Raw genomic sequence first — 15,636 nt, 5'->3', positions numbered from 1 at the left:
CTCAATAGAAGCTTTACATTCTCTCTTAGATACACCAAAGCTTTGTAATTGCTTTATGTGCAGACCTTCCCCGAGAGTCAAACTACAGTTATGGTTCAATGCAATTCTGCTGGGTAGGGCCTGGTAATAGAGATGAAAGAAAAACTTTGCATTCAACTTTTATCATCAATACTTCCAGAGAAGCTTCAAGACCCAGTTTCAGACCACTGCAGTGACAGGAGTCTACCCAGCCATAATTCATTTCCTGATGGTAAATGAAAGGCAAGCAGTGTGGGGCTACTGGAATAACACACATGCCATGGTCCACTTGCATTAACATCTACCCAAGCAAGGATATTGAGAGAGCTGAGTCAATCACTACAGTAAGACCAATCTGTTCAAAGACTTTTGAGTGTGAAGCTAAAAACCATTTCATGGTCGAGACCATTTGACAGTTTCATCAGCCCTTTAGGTCACAGCCCATTGTTGCTATAAAAAACCCCTGCAAACAAACTCATTATAGAAGTAACTGCTTTCATATCTCATTCCAAATGCAAGAATAATATTGTTCTTCCTAAACCCTCTGTCCCAGTCTTTTGCAATCTGAGAGGCAGTTCTTATCAGGAAAAGGTTCAGAACACAGACGGAAGGTTCTGAGAAAACTGCATTATTTTTCTGAGTGCTATACTTTTGGTGCAAGTGTTAAACTACATACTGCTTCTCTCTTTTCTTCCCTCAAAAGGCCTTAGTAAGGTGGGATAATACTTGGTACATTAGTAACCACCAAGGAAAGGTAGCCTGTTTTCTCACAGTAGTAGCATTGCTAATATTGTTAAACAGAAAACAGCAGAAGGTCATTGCTTTCAAATCCCCTATCCAGGAATAGGGAAGAAACAGAAGCACTTTCAGAAAATGACATCTCAACCTTGCACTTCTTATCTCTTCCAAAAGGAAATTCAAATGACATTTTGGATAATCATAAGTAACAAAAGCCTCCACTTTGGGCTGACAGAAGTGTTGGGCAGCACCAGACAGCCATAGCCTGCAGGAGTGATAGATAGTCCTCTCTACAAAAAACCCAAGGCATCACTGTGAAAAACCACTTCTGTAGCATGGGTAACTCATTCAGCTGGTAAGGTCAGCAATAGCTAAAGCCATCTCCCAGAAGCTACAAAACCAAGACATTTGCATCACTTACAGCAGTAAGGACCCAAGACACAATTTTTCAGCAGTCATATAGCCTTTATTATACTCTTTAGACTGTAAATTTACTATCAGAAAGTCAGTAGCTCTGACACATGGAACAATTAGGATTTGTGTTTTATACACACTACTATGTTTATTTTCATCACAAACAGTTTAAACAAATCAAAACAGCTTGTGAACAGCTTGTTTATTAGATTTGCCATAACATTCATTCTGGGCAATTCACACAGTCAGACACCTTAAGCAAGAAATCCACATGAGAAGACCCAAATATTATTTCCAATGGATGAGCTGAACATCATCAATGAAAAAATTATTCATATTCAGACATCTCCAGTTATATTATTGCACACACAAATATTGTTCATGCACCTCAAAGGGAATACACAGGAGCTCAGGCAGTAGCAGTTACAATATATCAACTTTGATTTCAACAGTATTTATAAGAGTTTTGGGCCATATTTTATTTTTTCTCCCCAACTTTGCCTTCAGTGTTTAACTCCTCTATTGCACACATATATAAACCCTCATCTTATCCTATAGTTTCAGTATAAACTCATCCAAAAAATCTCCTTGCTCAGAGATCATCCCAAGCCCTTACATAGTAACAACATATTGAACACAGAAGTAATGTCCTTCCTGACAGGCCTGTCAGCAGGTTTGATACCGTGATCAGAATGGAGTACTTGGAAACCTACATGTCATGGCTGCAACTCTGACAGAGCTATAAGGTCTACTCAGGTGATTTTTGCAAGGTATTAGTGATAGGAAGAAACCAAATTGCATTTTTGCATGCCCTGGTTTCATTTTTCAGATAAGGCTTGTTAGAACTCAAGATGGTGCAGTAGTAACCCAGATATAGTTGCTTCTCACCCATCTCTCCTATAAGGCTATATTAAGAACCAGAAAGGGTCAGCATCCAGATAACCTCATCATTTTGCTCTTCAAAAACAGTAATAAAGAGCTGCACAACTTCAAAAAGCATAGTATATTTCAAGATAATTAAATGCTTTGACTGGAGTATGCGAGACCTTATGTCAAACCATAGTACAAACCCAGAAGTTTTTATGAAGTATTATCAGTTATTATTGAAACAAATCCTAATGAATCCATGCTCTTGGCAGTGAGGTGTAAAAGTGGAAGCATTTTAAAGTATCAACTTGTTTTTATACTTCTCTTTCAGTTGGACTTTCAGAAATTCTGTTCCATTGGTTGTGCAATTTGGTATCCTTGTATACAAGACAAACGTTTCCTCCCCATAAAGCTGCATTAAGCAAGCCAAATACCTGTAGGGCGGGGAAAAAAAAAAGTGAGATTGAGTTTGTTGTGTTTGCCTTGTAAACCATGAACAGCCACAATTTTGGCACCCTTTTGGCTTGGAAAAGACATTTTGACACTCTTTAGAGTATGACAAGCTATTTTAACAGACTTCTTTGGAGATCAGATAGTTGACTTTCTCTATCCTTTGCACAGAATTAGACAAATTCTTTTCAGTCACTCATCACCTGTGCATATGCACTCCCTGAGCATATGATTAATTATTATTGGGACAATGGATAACAGCCAGAGCTTTGAAAAGCAGAATTCACTAGGAAGATCATACAATAAGCCTAATTTGCTCTGCTCTGAAGCATTCTTTCTCTGAATATGAGCTTTATATCATTGTATTACAAGGAACCTTGATTTGATGTGTAACAATTCTCACAGTTGATTAAAAAGCTGGGTTTGGCACCAAAAGACAGCAGGAATCATAGTGTTTCTTCCTGACTTATATCAGTCAGCAAACCACCTGGGTGGCTCAGTAACATATTTTAAGGTGCTCTTGTCTACAGGCATAAATAATAGGGACTCAAATGTGTCTGAAAATGCTGCATCTAACAGCTCCAGAAATAGATCCTACAAGTTGATTATCTTGTTCCCTCAAAGAAATAAGTTTTCTTCTAAAGAAAAGAATTTACTTGGTGTTTTACCACATTATTAATGGACCTGAATGACTAATAACACATAAAGCAATTCTAACACAAGGCAATACATGTAATCAGTAGAACAGGACTCTCAGGTGCCATTTGTTATTTTCCAACACATTTATTGTACCCATATGGTGAAAGGCATACATACCACAGACAAGTTCAGAATTCCCATGCTGGTCACAGAAACAAAATTACATGTTGTTCCTGGTGCTTTACAAGCTTCAATTCCTAGAATAATGTTGGCCTCCGTGGACATTTTGATGTCAGCAAGTGCCTTTGCCCAAACAAAAGTACTGATCATCCAGAAAATGGCTATCAAAACACTGATAGCCAAGTCCTACACATGAGAAGTATTTGTTAGTAGGTTAAAAAACACAGGAATATACATAGGAGCAAGGCAGAGACAGTATCAATTATATCCAAATTATCTACATCAGTGCTAATGATCACAAGCAAGTTTAGTCATTAACAATGTTGCAATTACAGCACAATTTGATGATCAGGTACAAAACCTTTGCATCTATCAAACATAAGCAATCTTATCCTTCATAAGAAATCTCTTTCTAAAAATCAGATGCCTAACATTTACATTATAAAAATTTAAGTCAAAGTTCAGTAAAAGTGGAGGTGACAGGGGAGAGGGGGCAGGTGATTTAGATCAGGCCTGAAGTCACTGGATCCATTTCTGAGCATGCTCTGAAATTTATCATTCTACGCTTTGATATTTAAGGTGACTAAAATTCACAAGGTAACTACTTCCCTCTGCTGATTGCATCTGCACAGTAAGTGTTCTACACAGGGAAAATTCTCAGAGATTAACAGCAGAGGTCCCACCTATAAAACAATTGTATATTCAAACACATGATACAAAAGAAAAAAAAAGTTGTGGTGAAGACATTGTTCACCTGAGAAAGTGAAAATTCATTCCACTCTGCTTCAATAACTGCATAAGGTATAATGCCATAGAAGTCCAAGGTCTTTAGGCCCCCTTTTCTGCTGGAGTGCTCTAGCAACCAGTCCGAGATACTTGTGCTCACACACCATGTAACTTTCAGAACTACTGAATATCCATAAGTTACTCTTGCATTAGCAGTATTCCTCACCTCTTTGTGGTTCGAAAGTCAAAACATTAAAATATCTTAGTATTACTTACAGTTAGTGGAAACTTGTTATTTTGCTGATACACATGGTTGTATCCAATATATACCACAAGGGCAGCAATGCAGTAGAGGAACACCAACGCCCCAAGTGTAACAAAGAACTGTGCAGAAGAGGAGAAGTTGCCCACAAGATGGACGTCAGTCCAAGTACCAGCACAGCCTTTTGGGTCTGGAGCACTAAATTCAACAGTATTCAACCTGCAAAGATTGTATCCTTCATGTAGTTAGAGTTTGTTATACAGTAGAAACTTCATGCTGTCATGCTTCACAATAACAGTGCTTGAACATTCTGGTTGCAAAAGTTTACTTTATAAGATTATTTATATTTGTATAATGTAGCAGTTATACAACAAATATTTGTCAAGCTGTCTGAAGATTGTTCCCTATCCCACATTGAGATCTACAGTAGTACCTTTAGGAGAAGGATCGTAAACTTATTGAGTTGAACTAAGAAACCCCAATTTGGAAGCAGACTTAACAACATTATTTTAGACTGGCAATTAAACAAGGGGATCAAGACTTAAAAGGCACAGTTGCATTACAGCTACAGGAAAATGCAAGCACAGAAGTTGAGTAAAACTCCTGTGACTAGCAGTGACCACTCAGTAACAGGCACAAAATCATTTCAGATCCCCACTCTTCCCTCTGAATGCTGTTAACAATGTTGGGCTTTGTGGCCAAATTCTATACTTTCATAGTGGTTTTTGCTAGGTGGCTTCTGAATCCATTTCAATAATTATGTTGATTGAACACATATGAAACACTGACCCTGTGCTTGTTGCACTTATGCAGCTGCAAGGGCAAAGAGGAAGCTTCGTCCTCCTGCTCCAGAACATGAGCTTGTCTCTACAAAAGCACTGCAGTGACACTGGAGTATTTAGTTTTTCTGTGCCCAGCACCCTCAGAAAGCAAATGGTGGAATAAACTGAGAAGTATGCATTTTCCTTTCAGTCTTTGCAAAATTGGCACATCCAAAATAATCTTCTCTAGGCCTTCAAAGCAGCTACAAATTGATGAAGAATTGGGCTGTTAAAATTAATTGTATTGTTTTGCCTACTAATTACTTTCTGTAGCATTCATGCACTGCTAGACTAAAGCTTAAGGTACAGAGATACAAAGCAGTAACTCAGCCTATTGTCGTTTCTACCTACTTCTTTCCATAAAGCACGAACAACTACAGTGCTTTGAACAATTACAACTAAATATTTATTTATTGCTCCTACAAAGCAAGCCAGAAGTTTCACATCTTCATTTAGCTATATACAATAAGTACATAATCATAAGGAGACAGACGGGGGAAAAAGAGAATAATAAATAATCACTGAGTGACCACCGCAGAGCTAATGCTCACCTGAATGGATAAGCAAAAGCAGCTGTAACTGTCTTGTTTACCACACCTTTGCAGGAAACTAGAAGGGTAGTTTCACCTCGAAAGCCTCCACATGTGGCAAGAGCAAAAATGGCAAAGATCTATAGGAATTGATACACAGACACATTAGTGCACGTCACTTAAGCTCAAAGGAAACAAACTGCATTCAGCTGAAACAGCTAAAGATGACAAGAAACAGGCACAAAGCTAGTAAAGCTCAAATATGGAGTGATATCAAGAAGTAAAGAAAATTTTGAGCTTCTGTAACCCAAAACCATGAGCAACACTGCTATATAAAGCCCATTTGAAATCACTTTGTATTTATTTTCAGTCGTACAGAAAAAGTCTTTTGCCTGGGTTTTTGGTTTTGTTTCTTTTTTAAATGCTAACAGCCAGCACAGTATTTCTTGCAGTTGATCAGGGAAATACTTTTATAAGTCTCAGATATCCACAACTGTAAGTTAGAATAACCAGAAGGTACATGCTTAGAGTATCACACATCAACTTAACTCTGTAAGTAGCTCTTATTTTCCCTTTGGTCACTGGCCAAACACTAAACCCCTGATCATCAGAACATGCAACACACAGCACTATAAGGTACTGTAACACACTTGTAATTAACTCATTGAGCTTATGTATCTGCAGAAGTGTTTTCTTCACCGCCAACCAGAGGGCTTGGCTGACAACCAGCCTCGTGTTGGACGCTCACTACCAGCAACTGGGGATAGAGAGGTGGCAACCCATTAGCTCACACCTCTTCAGCTCTACCCAGCTCAGGCACAGGAGCAAAGCCAGGTCTGGGGAAGGAGAGGAAACAGCCCCACTCACCCACTCAAGGACCTTAACAAAGCCCAGAGCCTCCAGGAACATACTGAAGTCCACTCTCAAGCCAGCCATCCTAGGAGAGACAAGCAGGAACCAAGACTGACACTTGCCCACTCTAACAGCCTCAGCAGCACCTATTTATGAGGGCACCCCATACCCTTGCCACACCCCTTCACCTGGCAATGGGGATGAACCCACCCACAGATCCCTCAGCTGGGGCTCTTCAGCCTCAGACCTTTCTGTGGGCTGGGGAAGTGGTGCAGTGACTGTCACAAGGGGGAACAGCAATTGGCCATTTTGTGCAGTGAGTAAGCAGTGACTTCTTCCCCATCCCCTTCCCCCCCCACACACTTTGGACAATCATATGTGCCATACTTTCAGCTTAATGATTTGATGGCAAACAAGGCAGGGGCACTTGACAATTCATATGTTTGCCAAAATCTCATCAACTACTTTTTTAATTTGTGATGTGATTTGATTGTGACTGTGCTTTCTTGCTGATGTGTTAATCACCAGTAAAAGTGAAGAGCTAGAACTCATGCTGAAGAAGGGCTATGAGAGAGGCTGCCCTCTGCCCTCCTCCCTGACCAGAGAGCCAAGGTGACCATGGACACAGCACTCACTGCTGCTATTTCCTGGCTCAGCTTCAAGATCTTTTAGAAGCTTCTTCAGGGATTGCTGGGGGACTCCAGGGAACCTTCTGAGGAACATCAGGGTGTCTGGTGATGCTGTAAGGAAGGGGTGGCTAAGGAAAGCTGTGGCTGCTCCTAGTAGAATCTACCTGATCTGACAGCTTATAGGAAGATCTGTGAGCAGACCCTGGCCAAAGGGTGCTGGGAGGTTTCATCCCAGCTGAGCCCCGTTATTGCCACCAGGCAGCCTTGCAGCAGGTGCCAAGGAGATGACAATGGAAGAGCTGGCTTGGAGTGCAGCTCCTGGGTGCAGTTAGTGGGTGCAGTAGCTGGTGCTGGAGGGGGCCAGCAGCCTCCATGGAGCAGCAGATGTGTGCTCAGCTGTGGTGGTGATGTGCTGTGGGTCACAGGGATCAGCTCTCCCTGGTGCATGAGAGCCTTGGCTCAAACTAAACTGCTGAGGGCTGGTGCAGCTCTTCAGTCTCAGGGCTGACAAGCTGAGGTGTTTTATGGACCTGTTACTGATAGGTAAGGAAGGACTGATCAGGACTATGGAGACTGGGGTCAACTTCGACTGAGCTTGCTCTGCGATGGATGTTACTACTGTGAATAAGTCTTGGGAGGCCAGCCAAAGGTGGGAATACATGAGGAAACTTCCCAGCTGGGGACTACATGTGAGAACAATAGCAAAGAGTCAGTGTTTCAGCTGGCCTGAGGCTGCACTTGCAAAACATTGGCAAGAGGGTCTGATATTCTCACACAGTTCAAGGAGGACTTTTGACACTAGCTTTCTGTACAATGACCAAAAGAGGTGCTGACATCTGCCTCCTGCCATGGGATCCTGGAGGTAGTCCAAGCTAGAGCTGTGGAAAGGAGGCCTCTTTCCTTTCTTTCACTGCTTTGTTATATAGTACATGAATCTCACAAAAAATCCGCCCTGATCCAGAGAAGCAGCGCTGAGGGTTCAGGCTACCTTGGTTAGCTTAGCTGCCTGGATAGCCAGTGCCTATAAGGAGTAAAACAGAAATACAAAATCAGGGACAGATGAAGATGAAATATCTCTTTGCTTATCTTCTCCACATCCTTCATGTTGAAGAAAATCTGTTCCATATATAAGTGGCATATAAAATCTTAATTCAGCCTAAATCAACCAAGCAACTCCCTGCCCTTTCATCCAGTATACCTCTGTAATTTTTTTCTCTTCCTTCCCTCTTCCCCATATTCTACTTACATCCTACAAGTAATGTATCTCCCTAAAAATACATATAGACCCTTGTTTGATTACTCTCCTTTTCCACTTGTCAGTTAGTTAAAACCATTTCATTATTTAAGGCATTCTTAAAAAATGCTCTCAGTCCTGATTTATATGTTTTTTTCTCTCTCAAGTCTTTTCACATCTCCAATATGAATGTACTCTGAACTATATACAGTGTTCTAGCTGTGGGCTTATTAATTCAAAATTGGAAAAGACTGTTAATTTTTCACTCCATATAACTTATCTGTCTACCGAGGTCAAAAGTATTTTGGAACATTTTTTATAGTGGATTGCATTCCAAGGTGATATCAAACATTAAAATATAGATAATCCTTCCTGAGAGCTAATTTCATAACCTGAAACAAATTCTGGATCATTCTCTGCAAGGAAGAGTTTAAACAGGAAGACTGTATACTGTTTAGGAGCACCAAAAAAACCTATTACAGAAAAAGAGAATTATTTTGATTGAAAAATCAGCTTGGCTTAGAGGAAAAGTGATAGAAGTATAAAAAATCTAGAACAAATGTGAGAAAGCAGAAGCTGATAATAATATAAATTGCAGAAGAGTGATAAGAAGAAAAGTGATAAGAAAGCAAATGGATCAAGGGACCAGTATATGGCCTACAGGCTTGCAAACAACAGCTATGCATTTTTGAAACACAGGAGGACAAGAAGAGCTTATACTGAAGCGAACAGACAGAAATGATGGAATCACCTTTAAAAAAAAAAAAAAGGAGAGAGAGAGAAAATAAGGCAGGAACAGCCAATATTGTATTCTGTATTTGGGAAAAAGCAGGACAGTATTAATATGCTAATCATGTAATAAATCCTTTCCACTCCACCATGTCTCAGGGGAGTGCTGAGTCACATCTGCTAAAGCTTCTATATCAGTTGTCAATACCCAGCAACCCCCGTTTGGACAGGGCTGATAAAGGAGCTCTCTTAATATGAACAATGATTGCTGGTCATCTATGAAACACTGGTTAAGATCCAGATGTCTGAATGCTAAGGCAATATAGGCCTATCCATTTATCTCTATTCCTAAGAAAAGAGATGGAGTGACTGATGCAGAACCCTCTTGATAGAGAATTAAATTAGAACAATACAGTTAATGTCAAGCTACACGGTCATTTGGGAGTCAGTTTTTGCTGATTAGCTGATGCTTAAGCTGATCAAAAGACTGGGTTGATAATAGTTGACACTGTAACATAATTCCAGGTTCTGGGAGCTTTTGTTGGATATTTGATGACTCCGAGAGGATATAAAACTGATGTAAACACTGATTTAATTAGAAAGTAGGTACCTGATTGCTCTTTAACTGAAAATCAATATTATTAGTGAAAAAAAAAACCCACTTGTTTCTCAATATACCAGGTCCCATCCTCTGGAAAATAAAAAAGGACAAAGGTGTTTATATTGCTGGTCTCATGGTGTCTGACAAGGCTGTGGAAGAGGCCTGTGGGATTCCTGGCTGCCCCAGAGACGTGTCTGCAACAGAGATAGCAAAGTGGTTGTGCCCCTGCGTGAGGAGCGAGTGAGCTTCCCCTGGAGCATCGTGCAAGTCTCATTTACTAATGCTTGTGGAAGATTAATTCAAACTATCTGGATGATTAAGGGTCACAGAGAGCTCATTTTCTAAGAGTGAAAGAACTTGGGTGGTTCAGCAAAATGAAGGGTAACTGCAGGTATTACTGCTGGTTTGGAGTTCACAAGGGAGTAGACACAGAGAAGGCAGAGATTTGTGCTAAAAGGCAGATTTACCGAAGGGATCACTGCATGTAATCAAAGAATATAATTTATGATGAACATAAAGTGTGAGTATGAGATTCTGGAAATATGTTCCAACAGAAGGCAAACACTGAAAGAAAATTGTTTTAGAAGGAGTTCAGAATATGTTGCTTGTGATAGCAGAGGAAAAAAACTGATGTTCTTGCCCATCCAATCCCCTATGCAATCCAAACAAGGATTAATTCAGGGAAGTTCTGAACTCTGTGTTTATAGATAGCAAGAGTGGGTGATTAAGTTAATACTTATCTGGCAGGGGAGGCACCATTGCACAGGACTGCTCTGTCCACAATGCTGTCTATTTGGCAGGTCTGGAAACTTCAGGTGGAGAAAGTGCTTTTCTTCCTCCCATATTAAATAAATCTTACATGCTACATAACTCTCTACAGGTAGTTTCTGGTGATGTAATGGACTGCATTTTGTTAGCTGTTTTTCTGTGTTCTAGTATCAAAATAATTTTATTTGCTTGTGCACTCTGATGCTTTAAATCTTTCCTCTTTAGACCTGCAAACATATTTACTGTTCCATTTATTTCTCATTGGCTCTCTAATAAAAACACAAAGTTACATTGTTCCTTTTCTATGACTTTTGTAGTACCCCTTTGCCTTTTCTCCAAGACTTTGGAAATCACTGTTTAGTGTGTTTGATCTTTGCCTAAAAGTCCTTGAGATATATTTTACTGCATGTGCCATTTGTCTCTCCTATCCAAGCAGGTTTTAAGTTCTGTAGTTAATACAAGTTAGATTTTCTGAGATACTGTATCAATTTTTTAAAAGACCCAAATTCTAGGTATTTTACGCTGCCTTTATTTAGTTTACTCACAGCATCTTAGTTAATTCTGAACTATTATGGTGCTTATTAGTACCCTTGCTGCCTTGAAGTTTAATTTTCTACTAGTGCATGTGTAAAAATTCTTGTTATTCTCCTTAGTTCCTGGGGAAGCCACTGAAGGGCAGGTAATCATGTTCCCTACCCTCCACATTTCTGTGTGCATTTCCAAAGGGCAAGAGAGAAAGAAGCCCTTCTCAGTGAGGCAGTAGCTCCTCTGGAGGATGTTTCAGAGCAATAGTTTCCTGTAGCTGCTCTTGACTCCCAGGCAGTGTGATTTCCATAGGGGATCACAATTTACAGATGAATCCTGTGGCTTAATTTTCATAGTTCATCACTCTGTAGGTGTTAACTAGGTACTATGGGACCTCCCCTGTACAGGATGCTGGGGTGTGCTTTGTTCTCTGAGTACACTTTGGAAAGTAATTGCTGAAGACAGAGTTTTGGAGGATAACAATTAACTCTAAAAGACAAAGAATATGATGTATGCAGTCGGAAAAAAGTTTGTAAATTGCTCTGCGGAGTCATGAATCTTCAGGCAGAATTGATTCAGCTGCTTATTGGAAGGGTTTGTCTGGGCATACTGGGTGGCTGCAGGACTGTGCAGAGTCCTGTTCTACCATCTAGTGGCTTATTGGGACAGTGCACAAGGTAGAAATTGCCCATTTTCACGATGTTATTATCAATTTAATAAATTATTATTAATTTGTGTTTGTCATTTCTGAAAGTAACAGAATTTCTTAGATGAAGCGAAGCCATTAAGAACGGCTGATTTGAAGTGGAAAATAGGTGGAAAGGGGCTAGAAGATATTCTCTGCTGCAGCCAGAGCACTTAAGGTTGGTGTGGGTTGTCAGTAACATCTCTGAATATACACTAATCTCACTGTGTTTAGTACTGCATGTGATCTGTACCTTACAGCGAAGCACACCTCTGTAGTGCTATTATTAATTTACTTTTTGATGAATCTAGAAATCAGAAAAGCCCTTCCCTTTTCCCTCTCTTCATTTTTTTTGACAGTAATCTCTGAGAATTAATCTAGTAAATTCAGTTTTGACCATATCATGCTACTTCAGGCAATATCTGTCCATCACACTTCAGCCTACTGCTGGGTTTTCTGGTGTTTTGCGTGCTGCTTGGTTGGTACTGACAATTAAATAAACGTGCTCCATCCATGGCTCCACTTTTCTCTGCAGGAGGTTATACTGTCACACGTTTGAACTGATCAGGATGAAAAATAAACCCGTAAGTAGAATTTTTTGTACCAAATGGGTGTGAAAAAAGCTTGTGCCGGCACAAAGCAAGAGGTGGTTTGAGGCAACATCTCAGGAGTGTCCAAACACAAAGAGGAGAATTTTGCTCCCAGCAGAAAATGCAGGGTAGGACAAAATCCCTTGGGAGTTCCCAAATGTGCCAAATCAGGCTCCTGAACTGGACTCAAGGTCAGCTCAGGGCCTGTTGCAGAATACTGAATCTCAGCATTAAAGAAATTTTAAAATGTGTCCACTTATTTGTTGGATGATTAAAACACAACTTCCACTCTATATGCTGCTATAAAATTGTTTGTGTTTTTAACCAAATCTCATTAGAAGTTTATGTATAATTAATTACACAATTGAGCTGAATGCATTACTTTTTTTTTCCTTCTTTATTTTTCTTGAAGGATCCAGATTTCCCAACTGTTGACAAAGGATGTGTTAATGACATCATTATGAAGTTCTGTTGTTTACTGTTTTCTTCAACAAGTAGTAATTTTATTGACTTTGGCAGAGAGATTGGTGTTTTGCATGATTTCAATAGATTTTGTGACACAGAGGCATAATATAAACCAAGATGTTCCAGAATAAACAGGACTATTACTACCAGATGGAAGTAGTCATGAAGCATTATTGGACTTGAAAAAACAAAAACATTTTAGGAAAAACATTTTAGGAGTCAGCTTAATCATTCTGAAAACAATATCTAAGTCTAAAGTACTGCTTTTGGAGAAAACAACGGGAGGGTATAAATAGTAATTATTTCAGATCTTGCTACTTTATTGTCTATGTACATATTTTGAATATGTGAGACTTTAAAAGACTTGCCAACACACTTGAGTTAGTGTTGTAATTTGAATCTGAAATGAGATATTTCTGATTATAACACAAATCAAGGCCGCTAAAACTCAGAAGATATTCTGGCAGCAAACTTATTGAACTTAGAGACAAGAAATGTTGGCTGACCTTACTTGTAGAGGTGGTCAAATGATTAATTGTGATTTTCAGATGAATTCTAAATTTATCCTGGTAACAATAGCTTATGCAATCAGTGGATAATGAGCCCTGGCAAATGGCAGGTTTATAACTCAAATCCGGGTCATGGACATCAGGCGGCAAAATAAAAATTAATCTGTTCAACAGTACAAATATTTCCCATTCTAAATGGTGAGAAAGGAAGTCTGTGTCCTTGGGTGGAATAACTGGACACGAATACAGATGGTCAAGCAGGTAATATTTGTCCGCCAAACAAGACACAATAGGTATTCTTAGAGAATCTGTTAAGAATTTGAAAACAAATAAATGCACTGGGTAGGTGATATATTTTAGATCAAAAATTGCAAAAATACATACAGATTAAATATAGTGAAAATAGCAAGGAAAGTGAAATCTCAAATGGAGGGCACAAGCAAATTAAAGTGTTGCTATGTATTTAATTCAGTTATTATCTGACAGGATTAAATTCTTTAGAAAACAAAACACAAACTAAACAGGTCTCAAGCAGCCTACATCAATAAAAAAGCCTTTCTTAATGTCATTAAGTGCAAATGCTACTCAGTTAAAAAAAAAAATTCATAAATCCTTAGTCCAAAAGTTCATAGTCTCCCACTTGCAAGGGTGAGCTCTCTTTTTGGTGCAAGTCAAGGGTTTGTCCAAGTTCATCTTCACATAGAAAAAGCAAACTGTACTCTTGGCACAATTTAGTAGCTACATGTTTAACATCTTTCCTCAGGACTGCTTCAGCACTTGACACTTAGCAGAAACAAACTGAGTAGGTGCACAGTGACACCTCTAGCTTTTTCTTGTTGCTTCTAATCAGGGAAAAAACTGGAGCACTACTCATACCTTCCAGACACACTACGGGCTTCAACAGGAGCATGACTTTCAGCAGGGAAACTGAGCAAATGAGGATGCCAGTTGAGAAAGAAGATATTGTAATGTTGGCAAATTATCCTAGGAAAACAATATCACAGGGAAACCAGAAGAAAAAAAATCTCCTATATGCAACCTGACAAGTCCAGACTTTCAAGTACTCGAACTGTAAAAAGCTGGCCCTCACAGAAATTTTTAGAAATCAGGTAGAAGATTTTCTTTAAGACTTTTTTCAGTTTAATTTTAAAAAAAATTTCTTAACTTTCCAGGCCTTATCAATGTGTTGAGTGGCAATATGGACACAGTGTAAAATATAATATAAAATGCTGCAGAAAACCTTAGTTTCCTCAGCTTCAGCAAATGAAATGTGTCTGGGGACCTTCCTGGACTCCAAGTCAGCTGACATGGGGCTATCTGACTTACTGCTCAAAAAGCCTCAGTCTCCAAACCCTGGTGGCTGTATGACCTGGTTGTAACTGTCTCTGGACTACCCTCATTCCTGAACTGTGCCTGGGAATTATTTGGGAGCATATCCATGTGTCCAATTCCTGCCCTGGAGTGCTTCATCAGTTTGCTGACTGACACTGGCAGGTGGCTCTCCTTGCCACTCCTGAATTTTTCTCATTTTGAAGCAGCATTTTTGTGGGAGGGTTGGAACACCTGTAGAGAAAGAAGTTGCCTGGGATTTCCTTCTCATTCCCTGTTGAAGAGACTCTCATCGCTCTCTCACCTCTCCAGGCGCTCAACTGCTGGTGTCAGTGCTTGCAAGCCTAGTTTCTTCCTTCCACCATCTCCTCCTTCCTTCATACCGCCTCCATTTTTCACAGGTCTCTCTCATGTTAATCAATACGGGGGGGAATTTTTCCAGCCTCCTGTGATGGGAGATAGAAGGCAGCAGGAGGCTGGCAAGAAGCCAGGCAGGCAGGGGAATAATAACAATGCTGCCTTTTATGCTCCAAATCCATTTTACTGTAAGCATCCTGCTGTACAAGCTGTTTCATGAGCCATTCATCATATTCACAAATAAGCCCTTTACTTGGGGAAAATTTTGAAGAACAGAAAGCTCTGAAGGAAATTCTATGCTGCCTGATTATGTGGTCGCTCTGGTATCCTTTACATGTCCCGATGCCGCTGTCATTGCCATAAGTCCTTCAGCAAATTCCCGCAGGTCGGTAGCACACGGCTGGTGGGTCGTGCCTCACCTGAGCAGAGCCCCGCGCAGCCCCGGCTCTACCGCGCCGTGAGAGGCACCCGCTGTGCCGCCACCTCCCCACCACGGGCTGCTGTGCCCCCGCCTGTGGGAATGGGTGATTTAAAACAACCAAACCCAGGAGTCGGTTCTAGGAGCTAACACAGCTCGTGTTTCAGCGCTGGAAATGCTATGTTTTGACTAGCTTCCTGGGGATTTTTCCAGTGGCTGGTTTAATCAGTCCTGCTGGCAGTCTGTCAGCCCCAGGGAGCGTTTCGGTACATAAAGCTGCAACAACCTCTGAGGGGCACA

The 15,636-nt window shown here is 40.2% G+C and overlaps 1 protein-coding gene across 1 annotated transcript; it reads right to left on the bottom strand.

Moving 5' to 3' along the window:
• Positions 1 to 2,058: 2,058 nt before the first annotated feature.
• On the bottom strand, positions 2,059 to 15,361 carry SYPL1 (synaptophysin like 1). The gene is made up of 6 exons (XM_027639954.1): positions 14,866 to 15,361; positions 6,513 to 6,582; positions 5,667 to 5,785; positions 4,309 to 4,513; positions 3,304 to 3,492; positions 2,059 to 2,471 (listed from the first exon to the last, which is right to left on the bottom strand). The coding sequence occupies exons 1-6, from the start codon at positions 14,940 to 14,942 to the stop codon at positions 2,352 to 2,354; spliced, it is 780 nt and encodes a 259-aa protein (XP_027495755.1). The 5' UTR covers positions 14,943 to 15,361; the 3' UTR covers positions 2,059 to 2,351.
• Positions 15,362 to 15,636: the final 275 nt, after the last annotated feature.

The sequence above is a fragment of the Corapipo altera genome, unplaced genomic scaffold (assembly GCF_003945725.1).
Source record: "Corapipo altera isolate COAL_440 unplaced genomic scaffold, ASM394572v1 1b, whole genome shotgun sequence".
In the NCBI taxonomy this organism is placed as follows: Eukaryota; Metazoa; Chordata; class Aves; order Passeriformes; family Pipridae; genus Corapipo; species Corapipo altera.
Note: the sequence above shows the minus strand (reverse complement) of the source record. Positions and strands in the feature narration are given on the sequence as shown.

What these genes read in the sequence shown, in the direction of transcription:
- SYPL1 (XM_027639954.1), bottom strand. Translation starts at nt 14,942, where the DNA reads ATGAAGGAAGGAGGAGATGGTGGAAGGAAGAAACTAGGCTTGCAAGCA. An exon ending in GCTTTTGCTTATCCATTCAG is followed by an intron (nt 4,514 to 5,666) that starts GTGAGCATTAGC and finishes CAATCTTTGCAG; the next exon opens with GTTGAATACTGTTGAATTTA. An exon ending in ATAACAAGTTTCCACTAACT is followed by an intron (nt 3,493 to 4,308) that starts GTAAGTAATACT and finishes TCTCATGTGTAG; the next exon opens with GACTTGGCTATCAGTGTTTT.